Raw genomic sequence first — 23,537 nt, forward strand, 5'->3', positions numbered from 1 at the left:
AAACCATATTGGTAATTACACTCAGCACTTTCCGAAAGCAGTGCAGCCAGGGGTCTTAAAAACCTTCCCAGGCGTTCACTGTACCTTGCAACACATCTCAGAGATGCTGGGCAGCACACTGACAGCCGGAGGTTTAGTGACTTGCCTGAAGTGCCAGACCAGTAACAGTATTGCAAAACGTCCCAAGTGTCCTACCTCTAATTATAACCACATACGGATACGTGAAAAAGAACAACTGAAGACTGCAGTCGGTGCTACTGGAGCTGAAGACCAGAAAACCCCTATTCTGGACCTGCAGGGTCTGCTTACATGAATCAAACACCAGAACTCACAACCCAAAGAGACCTCTCCATCACCAAGGCTGCCCTTCTGTGCATCACTCTCCACCCCGTTCACCCAGTCATTTGCTAAACCCAAGTAGCTAATTTTACCTAAGCACAAAGTGTATCTTGCCAAAACATTTTCCAAAACAAAACTGAGGCTTCATCCAATAACATGGCCCCCAAGAGGAATCTGACCTACTTGGGCAGTGTCAATACAGCTTCTACAACAGAAACACGGCCTTGCGAACCTGGAAGGGTCTGGACTGGTCAGCGACTACATGGACAGATGTGACACAGCCTACCTGCCTTTCCACAGTCTCTGAGATCCTCACCAAAGGCTTTTATAAAAACTAAAGAGCCACGGGATAAGAGGAAAGGTTTCTATAGGGATAAAGCAAGCGTTAGAAGAGGTAGGGGCAAACAGTCATTCTTGTGGAGGAGAGAGATCTACGTGGAGGACACAGGGATCCACACTGGGATCTGCACTGCTCAACGTATTCATGAGTGAACTGACCTGGTGAGGGGATAAGCACAGTGAGAAAGTTTTCTAATGATTCACACTTCCCAGGGCAGACAGGATGGTGGCAGCCCGTGAGCAGCTCCAGAGAGAAGCTAGGAGACTGAGTTTCAGGGCAAGAAAACAGCAGGTGACCATCACACTGATAAATATAAAGCAATGAGTGTGGGGAGAACCCCTCCTACCTTCAGATGCAAAATGATGAGCTCTGAGCCACCTGGTGCTCCTTTAGGAGGGAGAACTTGGGCTCTAACGTTCGCTGCACAAAAACATCAGCTCAAAGCACAGCAGTGGCCAGAAAGAGCCAGGGAAAAAGATTCCACTTTGGAAAAATGAGAGATCAGGACATTGGACGTCATGGTAGAAACCAACTGAATAGAAATCCTCATTACACTGGTTAAAAATCAAGCAAAAAGACCCCAAACCTGCAGCTGATCCCTGGATTCTCTTTTTCACAGAGTTCCAGCCTTCCTGGGGATATCTTCAGCCAGGGCTAAGCTCTGCCTTGCCCCGCTGCATGCTGAGAGCCACCCCGAGTCTGCCCTTCACTGATCCTATTAAGAAAACTCTTTGATCAGATTGAGCATTTTTAGGAGTTCTTTCACACTGCTTTGGCTCTTCTGCTTAGCATACAATGTAAAATATCTTTTAATGTTTTTAACTGGTTTCCAGCATCATTTCAGAGACAGCAACTCTTATTATTACTTAGCAGTTATTGATGCTTTTTAGAGTATAAACATATGTGTGCAGATATTCCTCAATGCAGGGGGAAAGTGCTTTGAGACCCGCACAACAAGTGTTACGGATGTGCAACACAATAGACTTATTCATCAAAATGCCCTGGGGGTCAGCACAGTCCCCATTCTGCTGATGGCAAAATAAACAGAGATAAGTGACTGGCTCATGATCAGAGACAAAGACAGTGACAGCGCTGTGAAGAGCAAGGATGCCCAAATCGTTGTCCTCAGCAAAAGTCATTTTCAGTTTAGTGCTGAGCACACAGATTTACTTAGTCCCAAAACCCAGGTCTTAATTTCTCCCCCATACAGGAAAGAAATTAACTGCTTTGTATCCACTGGGTAGCATTATAAAATGAATGGGTAAACTGAGTTATGCATCTTTTTTATAAAATACTGCAAAGGCTAGCATTCGGATAAGGGAAAACGGCATCATGCCTGGCACCGCTGGAGCAGCCAAGCAAGCTTCTCCCCAAATAGCAGCTCGTAAGCCCTTCATCTCTCAGCCCGTTTGCTGTGGAATGTCTGCACAACCAGCCATAAATGTCTCACGCTGCCAATTATACGGCTGGACCTCTCCTGACAATTATACGGCTGGCCCTCGGAGGAGCAGCACATTCCTTCTTCTTCAGCCCCTCCTTTCCCTGCCACCCCCTCTTCCAGCTCCCAGAAGGCAAAGCAAAGGAGCAGAAAGACCATGCTGGGAATGGACCCGGCACAGGCATTTACACCACAGAGAAAAATGGCAGTTTTGGACAGCGGGGCAGGTTCGAGTGATTTAGCGTGCAGATCTGGATTGCACAGGAAGCCCTCAACAAAATTACAGCCCATACTGCAACAGCGCTGTTATTTATCCTATGCAGAGTATCCTCATCACCCTTAGAGAAACACTCGCTTGTATGAGCCAGTGTCCAGCAATCTTTGCAGCCCATTTTTACAAAGCTGGTGGCCTTGGCTTGCATTCTTTGTGCCAGCATCATGTTTTATTTCTTCAGCGCTCAGACAGGTTAACTCTGGGTCCAGTTCTGCGAGGCCAGTTAGATGCTCCTTTGCAGGTGCAGCCGAGAGCACAGGGGCTACCAGCTCCCCCAGCCTGCCTGGAGCACAGCTCCTCCTCCTAGCCCAGCTACCAGGTCGGACAACAAGGAGCTGCAATGGGCCTACTGGGGCATATGGTTCAAATGCAGAGGACAAGCAAATGCCAAATTTGTCTATAATCACCTTCTTCACATCCCAAATCAGCAGTTTTCCTCCTGCCCCCACCCCACTACCTCTTATTCCAAATAAACTGGCTGCAACACAACCTGGGTTCTTGCTTGCTGTGATCCCCCTATTAGTTTCACCTTCTCCAGTCCACTGCAAAAATAAAGCTGTTGTAATGGTGTGTTGTTTTAATCAGCTGTGAAACAGCTATGGAATTAAAACAGAGAAATTCTGAACTACAAAAAGGAGATGAGAACTGAGCTGAGCAGCTCCAGTGTGAGAAACGCATCAGCAGAGTTGAAACTCAAGCTCCTGACTGAGGGGATGCACTAGCAGGTGAAAGAAGACATACAGGGGCAATCAGGGAGCTCCAAGAGAAATGGCAATGCCAATCGGCAAAGTCAGAACAAAATCAAGTAAAAATCTGAACTTCAATACTCAAGCTTAATTTGATTAGCCCAAAGCCAGGCTGAGATTGTCTCCTGCATGACAGTGCCCATGGACACATGGTGAGTACTCCAGCAGCAACTGTGACACTCTGGAGCTGTTCAGTAGATGGTACATGAGCAGAACTGGCACCTTTGGTCCTGACACAGACACCAACAACATAAATAAACTCATTTCCACACGTCAGGAAAAACATTGTACGGCAGCTCTTCCAGGCTTAGTGCTTCAGCAGAGGCCATCAGCAGAGCATGTACCCATAGAGGGCTGCCAAAAGCACCAGGGACGACTGACACGTCTGGTCCACACAACAGTCCTCAAGAAAATCCCAGAGCTGTGGTCTTAGGAAGCAACCAACCTGCAGACTGGGTAAGACTTCAGCTTGTGCAAGCATGCCCAAGCCACCCTGAACTACACCTGCAGCAGGACAGAGGTCTCTAGTTTCTTCACAGATTTACAGCCCGCAGGAAGTTTGCAACGGCATGGCTGTACTGCTATTTATATCCAGCTAGCTCAAGGACATACATTCAGTGAAAATATGTGGCATAAGAGGCCACCACAGCCAATCTACTGACTGATCATGTCTGCTGCCCCTGGGAGTTAATTATCAGTGGGTTTCCAAAGACCCATGTTGAGAATCAAAATGTTTCTGTACTCTTACTGTATTCAGGCTATTTAGGACTGTTCCTGGGGTTTCTGCTTGTTCTGATCCTCTCTGAAGCTCTCTTTTTAGCTTTGGCTTCCTGGTTAAATATTAGCAGAACACCTTCAACATATCAGTGCACAAAGAACAAGGAGACTGCTAGGTGGGTGTGGTTTATTCCACCTTTTGTTCCTTTTTAATGCTGTTCAGAAGTTATAAAAATACCAAAGATCAAGAGGAGAACTGTGACAAGCCGCAAAAGGTCCAATCTTTATAACAAGTGGGGCTGTATATTCAGTATGAAGTTCCTAGATTCCATAAAAACGCATGCCATGGCAACATACACCTGTTCACCAAAGTGAGGGTCAGAGCTGGGCTCAACAGCTCTCCAAAAAATGGGGAGGAAACAAAAAAATGAAGAAACCACCCAGTAGGTCGTGAGATGATAACGTAATGTTCTTGCTCCCATGATGTCACTGTGAAAAAATCCCACCAAAATGGGGGGATTTTCTCCCATATGTGCACACGCTGCTCTGATCACAACCATCCCATTAACCATGCACAGCCTTTACAGACCTTTGTGAGAAGAGCCTGGTCAATCATTCTGGTTCCTCCAGCACTTGCCTGCATCAGAAGTGGCATCCCTACAAGGGGCCAAGCTCCCATCACCAACAGCTGGCATACGTGTGCTGGTGACAGGCAGAAACTAGGCGTGGAGCCCTAAATCCTCGATGCGAAGCTTCTTAATACTGAGTGTTTAAAACACTTCATCTAGATGGGAAACTGCGCTCTCCCTGTGACTCTCCTAAAGACATACAAACTGTTACACTGGGCATACTTTAAGCTTATTTAACTCCGCTTCCAAACCTGGCAGCAGAGGATGGTTAGGCAGAGACACCAGCCCTGCTTGTAACGAGCAGCTCAGGACATCCTGAGCCAGACACTTTTAGACCCACAGGAATAAAAGCCCTGGATGGCTGCTCTTCCTTGAGTTTGTCCAATTCAATCCTGAAAGCACTCAGACCTTCAGCCTACACAAGCTTTATGCGCAGCCTTGCACCACACCCCATCAGCAGAAGCGTTGTTACTGGTCAGAGATCTTGCAGAAATGGAGCCGCGACCCCAGCGTTATTCACCCAAAGAGAGGAAGGTTTCAACAGCGATGCTCCTGTAGAAATGTCCTGCAAAGACTCAGTAACGTCCTGAGATTGTGAAACCCTGTTTTGGGCCAGGAAGCAGGATGGAAAAGGGAAGGAAACATCCTGAATACAACCCAGGCTCTCTGGGTTATGAAATATTTGCGAATAAAACACATGAGGAAAAGTCAAGCTGGGAGGAATCCGAGACACTGGTATTAAGGACAGGCTGGGGGACTGGAAAGTGGAAACTTTGCCTTTCCCAGGTCAGCTCCTCTTCTCGGAGGCTCTTGCCAGCCCCAAGACATCACACAGTAACATCAGGTCTCTGACACGCCATATTCACCGTTCCCGCTGAGCCACAGATTTGCCATCTGGCTGAACCAGGGGCACCGTCAGCATCCAAAGAGGGTCGGGGGAGCAGCAGACCCTCCTGCAGTGCTGCTCTTGTCCAAGCCCCCAGACCTCCAAAGCTAACTTGTATTCCCGGACACACACCCGAGCCGAGCCAGGATTACTGCTAAGCACCCTGGCTCTGTGATCCGAACAGCTCAAGAGTTTTTCTTGGGATCTTCCAACAGCGGTCTCAAAGGCAGCAACACCAAGGTACCACGGCTGCACATGCATTAGACTCGTGGATAAAAGAGAAAATGCTGAACTTCTTTGTGTAACCTTCTCCCACCGTCAGTACATAAGCTCTACCTGTGTGGTCCCAAATCCAGCCACCCCGACACAAACAAACGTCACCCAGCTTGATGTATGAGCTCCAAATCCCAGCTCAGTCCTGAAGTGACAGTAATTAATATTTTTCCATCTCCTCCACAGGAGCTCACCTGAGTGTTATCCTGCCAGCTACTCCTGATGAAGCACCTCCACCCACTGCTACGTTCTCGCCCCACAGGAGGAAGAGAAACCAAGTAACATCAAAAATAAAGTCATAAAATACACATTACCTTCGCCCATGGGCAGAAAATCTAGCATCTGATCATCATCTTCATTTGAAGGCACCAAACAGTTAACCAATAAATCACATGGCAGCAATGGTGGCGTGAGATGAAGAACTTCATGAACTTTCTATCCAGGGTGAGCATTTTGTGCCTCTGTTACGTCCTGGAGTTACCGCTCCCGGTGCAGCACCCATGCAAGGGCAGGCCAGGCCCTGCCGGCATGCTCCGGTCTCTTCGGCAATCCGGGCGGGCTGTGTAACGCATGCAACAGATGGCGAGTCCAGGAGTGGATGTGAGCTCCACTTCAACATATCCCCATGGTAACTATCTAAAACTATTAACTTTTGCTTGCTTTGCAAGCAGAGGGAAATGCTCTCAAGGCAGCCAAGCCCAGGGAGAGGGAGCAATGTGCTGACAGCTCGCAGCAGACCCGGGTGAAGGCAGTCAAGGCAAATGCCTGCTGTGTAACCGTGCCGGGGATCAGGGTCTCCAGTGTGCTCACTGCAGCTCCCCGTCGGCCTTGGCACAGTGGCCAGGAGAACGTGCTCCGCATTAGCTCTTCTGACCCGGCTGGGCGCGGGGCCTCTCCGCCAGCTGGGCTGGTGCCAAGGCAGCAACTCCACTCCTCCAAATTCCAGCGCTGGAGCTGCTTCCAGCTCTGCCCGCCCAGCCTTAACGCTTTCACTGCTGCCCCTCTCCCACACCCAGCACGGCGTCACCCCTCTCGCTGTTACAGAGGATCCAGAAGGGTGGCAAAGGTGTAACGAACCCGCCAGGGAACTCCAGAGGAACCCAGCATCAGCTGGAGGCATAGCCCAAACAGAGGAATGGCGCAAGGACCTTCTGAGTTACAGACTTTGACAGCAATACTTGTGACTGCGGGCAGGTTGCTGCAGGCTGCGTGTGTCCCTGCATCCTTGTTTTTAACGTTAGAGTATTTCCCTGTCCTCCAGCAGTGATGTACTGAACACGGGCGAGCAGACTTAAGGGACGCTATTATAGTGGAGGAAGTGTGTGTATGCATGTGTGTATGGGGAAGGTACTAGTGCAGGCATGGATTAAATCTGGATTTCTCAGGACCTGGAAAATGAGCTGCAGGGAAGACTGCCCCTGCTACAGCATCTTCCATCAGCAGTACTGTTGGGATCATGCACAGAGCCACCAGTGCTCAGCTGTAAGCAGGGCTCCTGGGGGGTCCTGTAAACGTCTCACACTTTTTGATGCAAACCACAGCTGAAGTTCCTGATACTGTAGCATAGACCCCAGAAAAATGCATGCATTTCTTTGAAATTTAAATCTAGTGTGTAAATAAAAGAGTTCTACATGCTTTCTTCTGTAAAGCCCGAGACCTTGCAGAAAACATCAAAGACTCCTGTGCCCACAATCAGCATGTATAGGCAGAAAGCCCTTGATCCCGTCTGCTCAGTCCCTTTTTCCCAGCCTATGTCCCTTTACCTGGCATAGATAGACTCCTCGGTGCATCGCCTCCTCAGCTGAAGAGCTCAGAGCTGGAAGCCACCTCACAGAGGTACCTGACAAGACCCCAGTTTGGTTTCTCTTCCCCCAGGGGCTCACAGCTCTCTATCCCACAAACCACTTCAGAAAGGAAAATAACTTCTCATGGATCCTCTTCCAACGTGTGTTTTCCTGACTACAAAGGACTTAACTTCCTTCTAGTCTGTGATCGGTTGTGAAAACCCAATTTTCCCATGGCTAACAGAAGCAGACACATCTCCTCTCTGCAAGGCCTCTGTTGATGGGGGTTTTCCCTCAACCCACCTCCCAGCTGAGGGCAGGTGGCCCCGGAAACTACAATCATTAACCAGCCTATTATCTCCTTGTTCTTTCTTCTCGGTGATTTTTATCACAGTCTCGTATTTCCCTCTTCAATCTGTTTTGCCCTGAACCTTAGCAGCAGCACCTCCATTTGTGTGTGTCTCTCTCTCGCTCTCTTTCTCCCCAGACATGATTTAAAGCAACTAAGCAACAATCCTCACTCTTTAGGTCGATCCTAAGTATCGATTTTCTGTACTGCTTATAACAGAGAGGGACTCTCCAAAGCAGCTTTCCAAATCCGCACTCCACTTATGTCAGTGACCTGAGAACAGGGTTGTTTCTGTCCTGTTTAAGAGCCATGAAAGCTTGAGCTCCTCACAGACTCCCCAAGGAGCAGGAAGTTGTAAAAAGTAAAATGCCTGCAAAAAGTTTATCAAAACTACTGTACTGGTTTTGGCTGGGCTAGAGTTAACTTTCTTTAATAACAGCTCGTACGGTGCTGTGTTTCAGATTTGTGACCAAAACAGTGCTGATAACACAGGGATGTTTTCGTTACCGCTGAGCAGTGCTGACACACAGTCAAGGCCTTTTCTGCTCCTCACCCCACCCCACCAGTGAGCAGGCTGGGGGGGCACAAGAAGCTGGGAGGGGACACGGCCGGGACAGCTGACCCAAGGGATATTCCACACCGTATGACGTCGTGCTCAGCATATAACGCTGGGGGAAGAAGGAGGAAGGGGGGGACATTCGGAGTGATGGCACTTGTCTAAGTCACCGTTACGCATGATGGAGCCCTGCTGTCCTGGAGATGGCTGAACACCTGCCTGCCCATGGGGAGGAGTGAATGAATTCCTTGTTTTGCTTTGCTTGTGTGTGCGGCTTTTGCTTTACCTATTAAACTAACTGTATCTCAACCCACCAGTTTTCGCACTTTTACTCTTCCGACTCTCTGTCCCATGCTGCTGGTAGGGTGAGCGAGCAGCTGGGGGGGCTCAGCTGCCCACCGGGGCTAACCCACAACAGCTGACCTACGTATTTTACTCTTTCAATCTCTGCTTCCCTCCCAATTTACATTTCTACCTAACATTGCTACAGTGCACAGACTCGTACACTGCTTACGTGCATCACAACTTAATCTAAACCTTGAAGCTCTCAGTTTGAGAAGTATCAGCTACCTCCTGCACTGTATCTACTACAATGTCAGTTGAGTCACTTCATGACTCAAACGGAAAAGCACACAGGCCTGGCAGATGTGGATAATTCCTTCCCTACCCAACACACCTCCAGGGTCTTCTGTTGAAAAAATCCACGTCGTTAGTAATGTGCATACAGTGTATTTTGGCCTCGCTTTCATGTGCTGCAATATCTAAAGACGGGGAAACACCACTGTCCTCTGTTTTGCCCTTATTCTGAAACTCTGACCCTACCATGGAACACGGAAGTCCAAAACCTTTGCAGTAAGTTTGGGTTCGATGCCCCACGCAACCTTAATTCAGCTGTTTTATGTATACGCGCTGTGATAAATTAATATTTCTCAATCAATATTTCTGTAAGATGACTGCTTGACTCAGAACGGACGTGCAAACAGCTCTTCCAGAAACAGTCAAAAAAAGCTGATTTCTAAAACTCTGAAATCAACCCACAAGTCATGAGCACCTCCTGTGCAAGGTAACTACAAAAACTACCATTAACACAGTCTGCCCTTCAAGCAGAGCTCAAAGCTGCCATCCAGCACTTAGTTTAACTAACAGGAAGTCCACTTCACCTTATATTCCTAAAAGCCTGGGATATGTGTTTAAGGGTAAAAAAGCACATGTGTAAGAGGCATGAAAAGACACACAAGATGCTGTACGCTACATGTGAAGAGTGGAGTGGGGATTCCTGCCCAAGAGACAACCCCAGCAGTGCCCTGCAGGCATGGGTGGGAAGCCAGAGGAAGCTTGCTGCCCCCACAGAAACCCCCCTCCCTTTGGGATGGTCACGGGGACCTGCCTTCCCCAACTGCTGCCAAGCTGGCATGGAGAAGCTGAGGATGCACAGGACGAGCTCTGCCGCACTTCGCCTTGCTCCGTAAGCCCAGCAGAGCCAACCTCCAACCCCAGCCCGCCGGCTGACGCGGAGCAGAGAGGATCAGGACTGACCGCGTGCGTAGGCACTCCCGGAGCTACGTTTCCCCTGCGGCACATGTTTATTTGAACCCCCCAGCTCCAAGCTGTATTGCATCGAGAGAGGAGCTCCAGGAGACGCCCGGGAGCCCGTAGCCATCTGGCCGCCAGCCGTGGCGGAGCTCTCCCAGCAGGCCACCGCACAGACAGCACATCCTGACAGGGATGTAATTACCAACCTGGCGCGCAGAGAGCTGTTCCTCCTCGCCGTTTGACCTCCCTTTCCTCCCTTCACACACATGTGCCCTCCTGAAAGCTCCCCTCAGCGTGGCTGGCCGGGCCCCAGCTCCACCAGCACCCTGCCCAGCCGCCCCAGCTAAGCAAACACTGGTGGGAGTGGGAGGCCCCAGAGCCAGAGAGGGGATGTGCCTGGGAGAAGCCCCACACTCCTCCACCTCTGCATTAAATTAAGTTACCAGCATTAAATAAACATGCCTGGCCTCTTTGAACTTCTGCTTCCCTTGAACATGAGCTCATTTCACAAGGCCTCTTTTCGCTCAGCCCCAGGAAGCCATCAGTCTCGATGGAGTTAACTCTTCGCAGGACTTCTCAGCTCCCCCAAGCATCTCACCCTGCCAGTACCCATTGGCTCAGGGCAAGACGGTCAGTCCGGTATGTGAGCAGAGCCCAGTATAACCACAGATAGCACTGACCTCCTGCACGTCTCCCCAGGTCTCCCTGATTTAAGGGGAATTCCCACCAGGAAAGAGAACCTCCCTGACTCCACCACATGGTCCTGCAGGCTCCAGGCTGGCACACAGGGAAGCTTTATTGGAGATGAAGGGAAGGGGGATCCCTCTGCAGTGAAGCCCCCTCCAACTCTGCCAAGAGCAGCACTCTCAGGTCCTGGGAGGACTGTGCTCAACCTTTCTCCAAAGCAGGGCTGAGGAGTGAAGGAACAAGAGAGGTATTTAATTACAGACGAGGAAAGTTCCCAGCACTCCCTTCCTTTGATTTAATCCCACAAAGTGGAAATTGGGAAGTCTGGGGCAGGAAAGGGAGGGGGTAGCCACAGAGAGGAAAGTAAAATACCACAGAGACAAGGCTGATCCCAACTCCACGGCATTTTTGCATGGCTCATGCAACCTCTGCCAATCCCTGCTCTTGCCCCAGTACTTGAAAAACAAGGCAAAGGGAGCAGAAGTCTGCCTGAGAGCAAGGGCTGCCTCTGCCTGGGAGTGGGGAGATACGACTTCTGGGGTTCACTATTTTTGTACATGAGCAGGAACTGCAGAGTTGCTGCCAATGGAGCCAATGTGAGAGGTAGAGCCCGTCACTGCTGCCTGTCAAGGGGGGAAGCAAATGCTTCTCAAGATGGCTCCAAGTTACCACGGTGTCGGCCCCATGACGGGGCATTATTTCTGGATGCTCTGCTTGCTCACAGCTTCAGCCCCTGGCACAGGGAGGCTGGAGGGGAACAGAGCTGCCTGCACGGGGTGCCATGGGTCAGACAGAGGTTCCCACTTCTCCTGGGAAGGTGGCTTCCACCTTGCCCCTGAAACCTTCCACCCCCAGTTTACTGCCAGAAAAGCTCCCACCCAACACAAACATGTCTTTAGCCATTCGTGCAGTACCTGAGAAGCACCTTGGAGATGCTGGGCAAGAGCCCCTGACTCCAGGGCACTGCTGGAGAGGTCAGCCACCGGCCAGGAGGTCCCCAGCAGCTCTGTGGAGCCTGCAGGGCGGCAGCGGGCAGGACGCAAACAAACAGCAGGAAGCGAGGGGGAGGCTGGGAACATCAAGGCTGAATGCAGAAATCCAAGATAAACAGCGAGAGTGCCTTTCAGTTCCCAACCATAACAGAAATCATCTCCATCCAAGGGGAGCCCACAGCCTGGCTTGCACACAGGCCAAGCGAGACAACCTCAGGCAATCCACCCCAACACCAGCTTTGCAGCATGCGGGACAGAAATGGCTCACATCAAGGGATGGCAAGAGAGCACCAGCCTGACGGGTTAGCACAAGCTGACCCTGGATTTTCAAGAGGAACAGTCTCATCAGAGAAATGCCTCTCCTAAGTAATCCTTCAGCTCCAGTAGAGAGGTTGCTCTCCTGCTTCTCATTTCATTGACAGGTGTGTGCTGGACTTGCCAGCCAGCAAATGCCAGAGGGACGTGCGTGAGGACAGCTCCCCTGGTCCTAAACACAACGGCAATGCTAGCAAGCTAGAGACACATCTGAAAATCTCAACAGCCAATGCTCGGACCTTTGCAAGGCAGCAAGTTCCCCAATACCATTCCTAATCAACAATCATGGCTCAAGGAACAAGGCAGGTACGACCTCATTCAGACCTGCTTTTTCCATGTTCACAGCAGAGATCACAGCATAAGGCAGAGCAAGATAACTGTCAGAAGTACAAACAGGCGCAGTCCTGCAACTTAATAGTTCTCATTGTTCCCCTATATCCACAGATAGCCCAGTCCCCCTGTGAAAAAGTCCCTAGGAATGTGTGTTCCAGAGACACAGGAAAGACTCCAAGGAAATTCCTGAAGAGGAGCAGATCTCAGCAATGTTGTCCAGCACCACCATCTCTCCAGAGAGCCATCATCCTGCCCATCTTTACAGATGGCTGTTCCTTAGCACCTTGATGCCAGGCTGTTACACTGCTAGTAGGTATGATCATCTGTACCTTTACCACGCATGAAGCTGCAGTAAGAAAGCCAGACAGGGCACCCAGATGTCCTTGCTGCTAGCCTCTGCCTGTTTTGCTGCTCTTTGAGAGCTGAATGGAGAAGGAAGACAGCTAAGCAACAACATGGGCCTTACCTTTTGTTCCAGGGGGCTGCAGATTATCTCCAGTCAGCGAGCACCAGCCTACGGGAAAGATGTCCCGGGAATCATATCGGCACCAGTAATCGAAGGCACCTCTCCAGCCATCAAATGTTATGAGGACCTCAGAACCTCTCACCTCCCCAATGGTGGCCGGGCAGATGAAGTGAGGGTTCTTCCTGTCCACTGCCTCCAGCTTCATACCTGTCTTGAAGAAGTTTTGGGATGGAGATGGTGGTTCCTACAAGGAGAAGTTGAAAATGTACTCAAAGAGGATATGCCAGTGCCTCCCCAGACTAGGGCTGTCCCCTCCATCAGCAAACTCACCTCCACAAGCAAATGAAGAAGGGAGCTAGTGGGCTGGATTTGAACCCCAACTAGGTGTGCACACGCTGGCCTAGCTACACAACCACGTGCCCTTTAAGTCAAGAGGCAACAAAGTCCACTACTGGCTGCTCTGCATCACCTGGCTGCTGGACCAAATCCAGACAGTGCTACTGCACCCTGTCACAAGTCTGTCATGCAACACAGGCAGAAAATAAAGCTCCAAAGAAAAGAGCCTCCATAGGATACTCTCACCTTGTTATCTCAGAGCAGGAAAACCTGAGAAATGACAGTCTCTCTCCATCATTCTTCCCCCCTCTTCAGCTTTGCTAGACATGTAAGAGATCCACCATCCATCCTCATCTGGGGCTTACTCGTCCTAGTCTTTTATACTTCAGATACACTAAAGCCACACCAACCATCCCATACCACAGCACAACTCCTCTAGACTGGGTTTTGTCTCTCTCTGACTTCACTCAGGGTATGAGAATACAAACTACGAAATCATACTTGCAGTGTTGCCTCACAACAACATTTGCACTCCTTGCAAGCTCTGTTACATTAAAAAGTTTCAGAGAGGTGCTTTCACATATTGCATTCCTGACTTTGAGTAGCACCTGCAGCCCAAGTGAAAAACAAACACACCTCTCAAGCCCAAGCATTGAAGCCCAAGCCACTTTCTTAGTAGACCTCTGTTTGCATCTCGACACTGCTACAACACAGCAGCAGAGGGTATGGATCTGCCCTAGAGAAGCAGCACCGTGGCAGAGCTGGGCAATGTTCATCTCCTCTGGGATCAGCAGATCTCACACGAGACACCAGCTGTAATTTTTGTGCTCTGCAGTATAGGGGACATGCCAGAAGGATGTCTTCACAAACAGTACAGTAAAATACCTTGTGAAAAATCCGGACAGGAGCCATCTCTGCTCCATTCAGAGTCTTCAGAAGGAACATGGGCCAAGAGGAGGCATTCAGCCGAAAGCCTGCAGAGAAGGAAGCAGAGATAGAGATAGAGACTTTAAGGCTGTGGTCGTCACTGGATCCAGCAGCACGACTGCTCTGATGGGAACTTTGCAGCAGGCACACATTGTGATCCCACACCACCCTCCTCCTCATGCTGGAGAGTCAGGTTTGAACTTTTCCAGATACTCTGAATGCAAAACATTATGTTGTTGAAAAGAAACATCTGGAAATGGATGTTTGACTGCAATATTCACTTATCATAACAAAAGTCTGTACATTGACCATACAGGCAGGGCACTTTGTGCAGCGCTAGTGCTGGCAGCTTCAGTGATCCTACTGCAGGGGAGACATGAATCAGCAAGTGTGCACTCAGGCTATGGAATTTCTTCCTCAATAGGGAATCTCAGCTTTTGGGTGGCCTCCTCCACCTTTTAGAGTGAGCTGCAGGCAAGCTAACCTGAAGAAATAAAGAGCCTGTGACTTGGCTGGGAAACAGATTTAACCATTACAGGAAAGGATGGCAGTTTTTGGCTTGACATCTTCTGTGAAAAAAAGTAGAGAAATAACAGGAAGGGGCTCATGGGAACAAAAAAGCAAATTCACATGCTCTGAGTCTATGGCACTGAGTACGACTGCACAACCAACAGAAGTCTCCAGATATCACAAAACACCATCTTTGCTAAATGTGCATCTTCCTGTACAGGCAATTTCTGCTGCTCAGCTGAACATGGCATTGCACTTTCTGTATTTGTGGTGTTTTGAAGGTAACCCTGGGACTGGACCTAGACGGAGAGCATCCCATGATGATTAACATGGCAAAGTTTTGCCAGGGCCGAAATGCCAGAACTCAACCAGCTCAGTACAGGCCACCCTGCCAGCCCTGCAACCTTGTCAAAGCAGCCTGGAAACCGAACAAGCCAGCCACAAACCTCAGGGGATGAGAGCGCCAAGCTCCCAGAGGGGCAAAGATAACCTTTTACCTGAATTATCTATGTAAAGAAGGGGAGCAGCAGCAGATGCATACAAATGGAAAATGCTACAAGGAGCACAGAAAATCACTGCCGTGTTTTCTGGGCCCTTGCACTCTGCAGGCAGAAAAGACAACTGCAGAACCAGCTTTCTGTTACCTGTCTTTATGCTGGGTGCAAGAGAACCACTCTTGTCTGGCCCAAGGTTAAGCAGGCCATACAGATCAGAGCTGGGCACAGAGACTTCTTCCAGACTACGAACCCTCTCCTCTGGCACTGTCAGAAATGAGTTTTGCTCTGCAACTCGATTACATTTATTGCCATCTGCTGGCAAAACCCAGACAAGGCACAGGAGGAACCCATCTCTGCCAGCAAGGACAGGTACCCGCGCCTCCTGGGCAGGCTGCACCGGAGCTATGAGCTGAACCCTGGGACCAGGGTTTCAAAGAGATATCTGCAAATGGACCGCAGCATGCATGAAAGTAACGTAAAAAATGGCAGCTTTAATGTTAATAGCTGCAGCAGGTTTTGTCTGTAGCAATTATGAAGGGAAAGGGTATAATTAGACTTGCATACACACAGCTTCGTGTGGTGTGATGTGCCAAAACATGCACCTGCTGATGTTTCTTCCTTCTTCAGAAAGATCAGTCCCAAGTGTCCCATTGCAATTTAGACTGTACTTCCACCAAAGCTCACAAATGGTGCTCCAGGAAAAAACATGAATAAAAATATTCCTAACTCAAGGTACCCTATTGAAGGTTTCTTGCACCACTATAGATCAGCTTGATATTATTTGGAGATGTGCTAATTGAGAGATTTATGAAGACACTTCAAAAATAATGGTCAGCAGAATGCAAAAGCAGGTTAATCTTGCTGCTTAATCAGGAAAGAACCAGCAAATCAGCTCATCATTTGGCCAGTGTCAAAAAAAAAGATGTGTTTAACTGAAGACAAGACTGGAAGAAGTGTTCGACTGCCCAGGTTATTTATAAAGCCCTAGCCAAGCAAAATTAAATAAATAAACAGATGAAATATCGCAAGCATCCCTTCACACGAGACAGGACTTAAATCACTGGGAACCTTTTCAGACATTATGTTTCCCCATCAGATGGCCTCCAGCTAACCTGCTATTGCCCCAAAGACACTTGGGCACAAATACACTTAGACAGCACGAATGAAAATTTAAATGCTTTTGAAATCACAGTGTCAGGATTAGCAGTGATACAGCAGATGCCTCAGCCCTAATTGCTCTCTTGGTTATTCTCTACATCAAGATTTACAGATCCCCAGCAAAGCACCTCCACCGAGTACCAGTACTGTGCTCAGCTTGAAGGGGGAGCGCAGGGGAAAGCACTGATGGATGGCAGCCATTTCATGTCAAGCACACCTTTGAGATGACAGTGCTTGCAAGCAGGATCAGAAGCCTTAAGCAATGGGCAATGCCCAGAGATCGAGCCATTGCTACAGCTATATGCCAGCACTGCCTGTGTGACTGTGTGGTGTCTCCCAGATAAAAAGAACCTGGATTCGTTCTGTCCTTGTACAGGCAATCACCCAGGAAAGGCCATCACAGTTGCTCTGCCTTCAATGCTACCGCCCACAATCCTGGGTCACCAGGACTTTGGGGTGCCCCTCGTTTGCTTGTGTGTCCTCTGGGAAACGGAGTGGCTCTGGCATTCTTTCATGCAAATGGGTGGAAAGCATGTTTTTCCTTTGAGGTACACAGGCAGAATTTCAGAATGCATGGGAGCATGGTCAGCACATGCTAATCCTGAGCTTGGGCTGCAGAGTGCAAGCAGCTCACCTAGGTGCAAAGAGCGCTTTCATCTACACTCTAAAGCATCTCCCTATCCATGCCACGATGTCCACGTGGAAATACAGACCTGGTGTGGGATACATCTGTTTAACAGCCCAAGCTAACAGGGCTGGTCTACACCACAGTGGTAGGCAGGGGCAGTCCATGGGCCTCCGTCCCAAGCACAGAAGTATGAAAAACCCTGCGGTTTTCCCCGCAGATAATGTAGGTGCTTGCTGGACGGTTGAACTTCAGCTCACCCAGTGGAGGCTGCAGCATCCCTCCATTCTTCTCACAGTTTCCTATGGGCTGGATTTCAGCAGAGTCCACCAGCCGCCAGAAGTCATTCTTGTTATCGCTGCCATCGAGGCGCAGGCGGAGGCGTGCCCCTGTCAGACCCACCACCGTGGCAATGCAAGTGGAGGTGGTGTTCCTGGGGTCCTGGGCTTCTAGTTTCATACTGATCTTGAATTCATTTGCAGGTGGAGTGTATGACTGCAAAGAAAAGAACAGGGACCCAGTTAGAGACAGGATTTCCAATATATGCACCACCTCAGTCATAAAGCTTAAGCCCTAACAGCATCAAAACTGATTCTGCCAAAGACTGTCAGCATCCTCCAAAGCACAGCATGGGAGCAGACACCACAGAGCAGCAAAGAAAGTTCAGCCAGCCCTGGCAGATCTGTGACCCAGACCACTGTCTTTCGGTACTGCATCATCCAGACAACAAGACCTACCCTTTCCTCTTAGCCCTCTTCTCAGGAGAATCACCCACCCAAGACCCAAACAGATATTCCTCTGCGCTGCTGCCCCTCTGTCTGGATCCAGGGGTGCCAGGCCAGTTTGTTCCTGTATTCCCTGTACTCAACATTATCACCTCTGTGCTCAAGTACCCAATGTCTGGGGGAGTGCTATTCAATTCACAAAGACCTGGTGAATTCTGAATAAAATCTCCTTGCTGCACGGGATCCACCAAAACCTGGATCACAGCCAACTCAGAACATTTTCTCCAAGACCCTGTGCTCAGCAGAGAGAAAAAGCATTCTCGTGTTCCCATTCGTGCACATCTGAGAGTTAAGTCTTCTACAAACAAATGGGATTTGCAGTGCCTGAACATATCTTCTTTATCTTTGCTTCAGCAAACTTACATTTCTATTAAGTCTCCGATATCCTTAAGCATCTTCCTTGCCAAAAAAGGGGCCTATTCAAGGCACGGAACTCCTGGGTCACCAACGGACCACCGCCCTCGGCCTTTCTTGTTTTCATTCACCCTCTTACCTGCTTGAAGCAATGGGCAGGAGCTGGGATGGCACATGTCTCTTTCAGGTATTTCTCCCAGGTGAAGTGACCTGAGAAGAGAAAACAAAAGGATTCAAATAGGAACTGATGAGCAAAAATCGCAGAAAAAGAGATGGCTGGATCCTAACGCCGGCAGTTCTCCACTTCTCACAGAGGAGGTGCTCACAGGCAACACGTTTTCACCAAGATCCTCTGATGTTTGTGATCACAGAAGATTTACAACTGCAGCTGACAGGCAGAATAAAGCACAGTGCTGCCTACGGCATCTTACTGCCTCTGCGTTGCTGAGGAGGGTCTGCAAAAGTGAGGATAACAACCTACAACTTAATATAAAATACCCAGCACAGATGGGAATCCGTGGAGTCTTCCAGAGAACTGCCCCTTAAAAATCATTCATTAAACACATTGCTCAGTCTGGGGATTAAGAACAGTCCCAGAACCTTTGCACTGTGCTGACCTTACGGTTCCCCTGGTCCAGCATGCACAGCCTGCCCTGCAAGCCAGCGGCTCGGAGCAGGTATCAGCCCATCCCCAGCAATTAGTGGACAGGTCAGCAGTTAATTTCCTGAAGCGGACATGGAGTCCATAGCTTGGGCAGGATGGAAGCAGGGATCCTCCAAACGGGGATTTACTGAACAAAGCGGCTCATATCCAACACCAAAGCCCCTTCCACTGAGTGCTGCTGCTGGCGGAAGCGCATTTAATCCTTGCCTGCACCTTTCCCATGTACAGCAGGAAGGGTAAAAGCAATATGCCATCCAGGGAAACCTGTTATTAAATGAGGAATTAAAAGCTCACGTGATCCGAGCAAATCATGACTTTTGCCATTTAAACTGAGCAGCTGGGAAAGGATCCTTCCAGCATGACATTAGCTTGTATTCATCTGAATGGCTCCCAGGAGACCACTGTTTTCAAGTCACTTCAAGAGCATTGGTGGCAGCACAATTAAAGAGTCAGCTACCGCTTCCCCTATTCACGTCAAGTTTTTAATCAGTCTATTTTCAAAACAAAAGCTACATTAAGAGCCATTTTAGCTACTGCAGTGCACACCACACCTCTAAAAATTCAGGCATTAAGGTCAGCACACATTAGTTTAGTTCTGCATCACGTGCACAGAGAAGCCTTAAGGGCTCGATAATCCACTAGCTTCAAATAAATAAAAAAAATGCTGCTTTCTTGCCACCTCCCATGCAGATGACTAGCACACTGTTAAATACAGTGGAAATGAACAGAAAAAAAATACAGTTTCGCTGCCACACTGGCTGAATATATTTCTGTTTACAGAATCTGACAGCAGCTCTCCATTCCTCAGAGTACGCCTTTCCATCCATTGGCACGTATTTTCTTTTCAGCCAACGGTCTCACATGGAGGTGAATGAAGCAATTCAGTGATTCACTGCAACGATGCTCTCAAAAAAACAAAATTCTTTTGCTTTAATTGAAGATATGATTTTACACTCGGTTACGTCAATGAAACTCTTTGTATGAATAATGTGTAATAAATACCCAACCAAAGCAAACCCAGGCATGAAATGCCTTGCTGCATCCCACCCCTTAATTCTGATTGCTGATCTGGGCTCATCTCAGACTGGGGTGGCCCTTCAGAGGTCCTTGTCCATGGAGCACAGAGGATGCCTGTGGCAACAGCACCGGGGCGAGGAGTGTGAGACTCAGCCCCAGGGCCTGAGCAACCATCTTGAAAAGGATCAGCTGCGCTTGACAATTTCATTTTAAAAAAGAAACCTACCCTCCCCTGAGCTGGTTTCAATCCCTCGCTATTAAAAGTAGCCATGGTTTTAATCCTTCCACTTTTCACTCACTCTGAACCAAGCGAGGCCATTCTGCTCCCTGCAGCAGCTCACACCACAGTCGAGATCGACGCCGCACAATCCCAGCAGAATAGTAAATTTCTGAGACAGCTGTGTGCCTCTAAAAATAGTGTTTGGACATGGAACTTATTTGAGATTAATTCTAGACCCTGTTGGGACCCAACCGCCATATGAAGACACACACACAACACCCGAACTGCAGCTACTTACGACTCACAGTTCTGGTGACTTATTTTGCAAAGAAAAGCAGGAACAGCAGAAAGACTTCTCTAAACTCTAAGGAAAGACAGAGCTGATACAGCAGAGTTAAGCCTTCCTTCCTTCTCTGTTCACTATCAGCCATTTCTTTACATAAAGATGGCATGACAATCACAATTAAGGACTGCACCTCTTTTTCAGGATTACTCTCAAACCAGGACAGAAACTACATACTGAAATTGGAGGCTGCCACCATTGCCTCAGTGCAAGAGGAAGCCCTCCACAGAATGTAGGGAATGGTTTTAAATGAATTCAGTAATAGTATTTAGCTCACGATACAATGTTTTTGAAGCAGGACTTTCAAAGTACACTTAAACTTAACTGAATACTATCAGCTTCAACCTAAAAACTGCAGGAAGAATCAGAAGAAAATGGCATTTACACAAAAGTTAGGGGTTTTTTACAACAAAGGGAGAGCTGCCAATAAAACAGAAAAAAGCAGGAGGCACTTAAGGCTTTTTTAATTGGGGAGTAGAGAACAAGCCCTGAGCTCTGTACTTGAGAAAGAGCGTGTATGGTTGAAGATGGATACATCACACTTGGCCCTCTCAACCTTAGCTCCTCTGGACCGTACCCAAATCCTGCTTGCCAGACTGATCCCCACTCACTTCCAACGCTCAGCTCCAAACAGATCTGCTCTGGAGCCTCCACGCCAGGCATGCTGCCGGCCAGGATGCCAAAGCTGCCGGGTGCCGGCTGATGCCATTTTACAGGCTCGCTGTGTACAGAGGTTATAAGGCCAGAGGGAAACATTGAGAATATCTTGCTTAGCTTTCTCATTAGCACAGACTGACTATCTTGTATTTTATATTCTCTCAATATTCTTATTCATATTAATAAACTGGATGCCTTACTGTAGAGGGACAGGACATTTTAGTCTGCAAGATGCTTGTTTCTTATCTGGCCTGGGCAGGTAACACTGGAGAATGATTTCTGAGTGTTGGTCAAAAAACCCTGGTGGCTTTTCCCCAATTCCCAGTGAATCACTGTGTTTCATGAAAAACCAGCACTTCAGCCAGTCCTAAAGTGTCCCTTTCACTGGTAATGGAGCAGGAGTGTCCAAGGACAGAGCTGACTGTAGGGACTGAAATCCTCTCTCACCCCGAAAAGCAAAGGGGAACGCTTGCTCCACTGCTGCCCCCAGCTTCCAGTACAACATGCAAAATGTCCTAACAGCCCTGAAATCACCCCCTATTTTGCCTGGTCTCTGCCTTTTGTCCCCCCCCAGCCTTGCAGAGCACACCATACTCCCACAGACTGGAAGGATCATTGTTTGAACGGACCACGTTCCTCCATATAACTTCTTTACAGGAAGAAATGAGAGAATGACACAATGAGAAACACCACATTTTTATAATTACATCTGTGAGCTAAACAAAAGCCAAGGATTGTAAACCTATACGACTCCCTGTAACTTGGCTGTGAAAATGCCTACTAAGGGTGACTGTCTATCACTTTTGCTTGCCTTTGGAAAGCTCCTTACCGTGCGCTTGTGCCAAAGGGAGATATTATTTGCAGGCAGAATGTCAGATTTGGGCTCTGATGTCTTAACCTTCAAAAATATTTACTACAAACAAAACACTCCACACGCCCAAGGGGTCAAACTACAGTAGTTGTGAACAATGCAACTCTGCACCCTTGTGTTTGGATTCTCATCATGTTGCATTTAACGTTGATCTTTCGCCCAGAATTTAAATGAAGACGGAGTTTCTGTTTATATCTTTAACCAAAGTCTGGTTTGGGCTTCATTTGCATTTCAGCTCCCGAGGGGTCATCAATCCAACTGAAACGATACATGTGCGTTTCAGGTCACATCTGTGAAGGAGAACGTGCCCTACCCAGATCAAGGCATCCCATTAAAGTCTGCAGCCCATATGTGTGTCTGCTAATGAGCATCAAGGCAGCACATGAAAGCAGCACGGTTTGAGCCAACTCAGTATGAAAATTAGCAGAGTATCATCTCTGCTCGCAGATCCAAAGGCGACGGTGGCCTTCCCCGATGTCTGGGCGCAGCCTCCCAAGGGGTCAGCTCTCCCACCACGACGGCAGAGCTCCTGCACGTCCTACCCATTAAAATTTCCAGGCACTTTGCTCAGCCTTCAATCCGGCTGCACATTCCCCATTGGTAACAGCTACAACTGATAACGTGATCCTGCTTACTCACTGTCTTGCTCAGAAGAAACTCGAGAATGTGCAAGCCAAAACTAATAGGTTTCAAACACCAGCATGCTGTCTGCTTTGCTTCTTCTCAGAGGTGTCTCAATTCAGTATTAGCTTTGAGCAGAAATCCTTTCAGCCTGGACTACGGGGTGCTCCGTGCCAGAAAGCTGCCGCTGTTTCACCCCCCTCGCTGTGTACCCCAGCGTCGGGCAATGATGAGCTGCTCAGAGTTTCCTGCAGGGAGGCAATCCCCGATCCCTGCTGCTACACCATGCTCTTGCTGAGCAGACACGCGCATATCTGCAGTGTTTCCTCCCTAGGTCAGCAAGCCCTGGGATGCAGTGAGGCGCGGAGGTTGGTGTGCTGGGTTACCATGAGCGCTGATGGGAAAGCAAGCCTCTGAATTTCACAGAAAGCTCCATTTCAGATCAGCGTTGTCACTGAACAACAGCCAGTCCCCTGACATCTGCAAACGGTGCAGCGTGTGGAGCAGAGGGGAAACTGCAATGGAGCCCCCAACACCCCGAAGGCAGACTATACACAGGCCATGTGAGCTGTGATGGTGCCCCGTGGAGCTCAGCACAGGGTGACAGAGGACCCAGGACTTTATCGGAGGTGCTAATAAACTTCCTCCCCTTGGAGAAGGTCCTTCTCAAACTGTGGTCTGCAGTACTTCAGTATAAGGGTAGAAAAGGACAGACAAAATTCCCCAAGAGAGAACGGCGAGGGCTGATGGTGGCCCACAGTCCAACGTGCCTGAGAACCACCACCCTGAGTCTCACCTCGGGGCCCAGGACAACCAAGCCCCTGAAGCACAGCAGCCACTACATCTCTCCCGGGGGCTCTAAGAAAGACAGGTGAGCCTTTCACAAAGGCAAACACATGTTTCCTGGTAGAAATGGCTTAACTCAGCCAATTGTTTAGTTTCTTGTTGCTCTGTACTTGGTGGGAAGTATGGACATCACCTTAATATAGGGACATGGGGAATATAAGGATGTAAGGACATCATTATACTCTAGAAGTAAAATACGGGCCCCAAAATCTTTTACTAAATTATACAAGCTTTACATAAACTTCTTAAAGTTGGAAGTCCCCTGCATATCCCCCAAGAGATAGCAGGAGCTGCCAGTTTTATGAACTCAACCTGCAGGCGCTGTGCACAGGGCCACAGCCTGCCCTGCCCATGCACGGGACACCTCATCTCCAAAGGGAGCGAGAAGCCCATGACTCCTGTGCCGCTACTGCCACCCCTTGCCCCGTGCTCCGCCAAGCCAGCTGGCA

At 48.9% G+C, this 23,537-nt stretch overlaps 1 protein-coding gene across 2 annotated transcripts in view; it reads right to left on the reverse strand.

Annotated features, from left to right (window-relative positions):
* The window catches only part of SCMH1 (sex comb on midleg homolog 1 (Drosophila)), a 56,267-nt gene that overhangs the window by 25,735 nt on the left and 6,995 nt on the right, over positions 1 to 23,537 (reverse strand). For both annotated transcript variants that reach the window (XM_009322226.1, XM_009322227.1), the window contains 4 exons: positions 17,989 to 18,059; positions 16,971 to 17,205; positions 13,879 to 13,967; positions 12,658 to 12,901 (listed from right to left, as the gene is read on the reverse strand). In XM_009322226.1, the coding sequence (XP_009320501.1) occupies positions 12,658 to 12,901; positions 13,879 to 13,967; positions 16,971 to 17,205; positions 17,989 to 18,059 (639 nt within the window). The remainder of the gene's footprint in view (positions 1 to 12,657; positions 12,902 to 13,878; positions 13,968 to 16,970; positions 17,206 to 17,988; positions 18,060 to 23,537) is intronic.

This window comes from Pygoscelis adeliae, unplaced genomic scaffold, assembly GCF_000699105.1.
Source record: "Pygoscelis adeliae isolate BGI_AS28 unplaced genomic scaffold, ASM69910v1 Scaffold513, whole genome shotgun sequence".
Lineage (NCBI taxonomy): Eukaryota > Metazoa > Chordata > Aves > Sphenisciformes > Spheniscidae > Pygoscelis > Pygoscelis adeliae.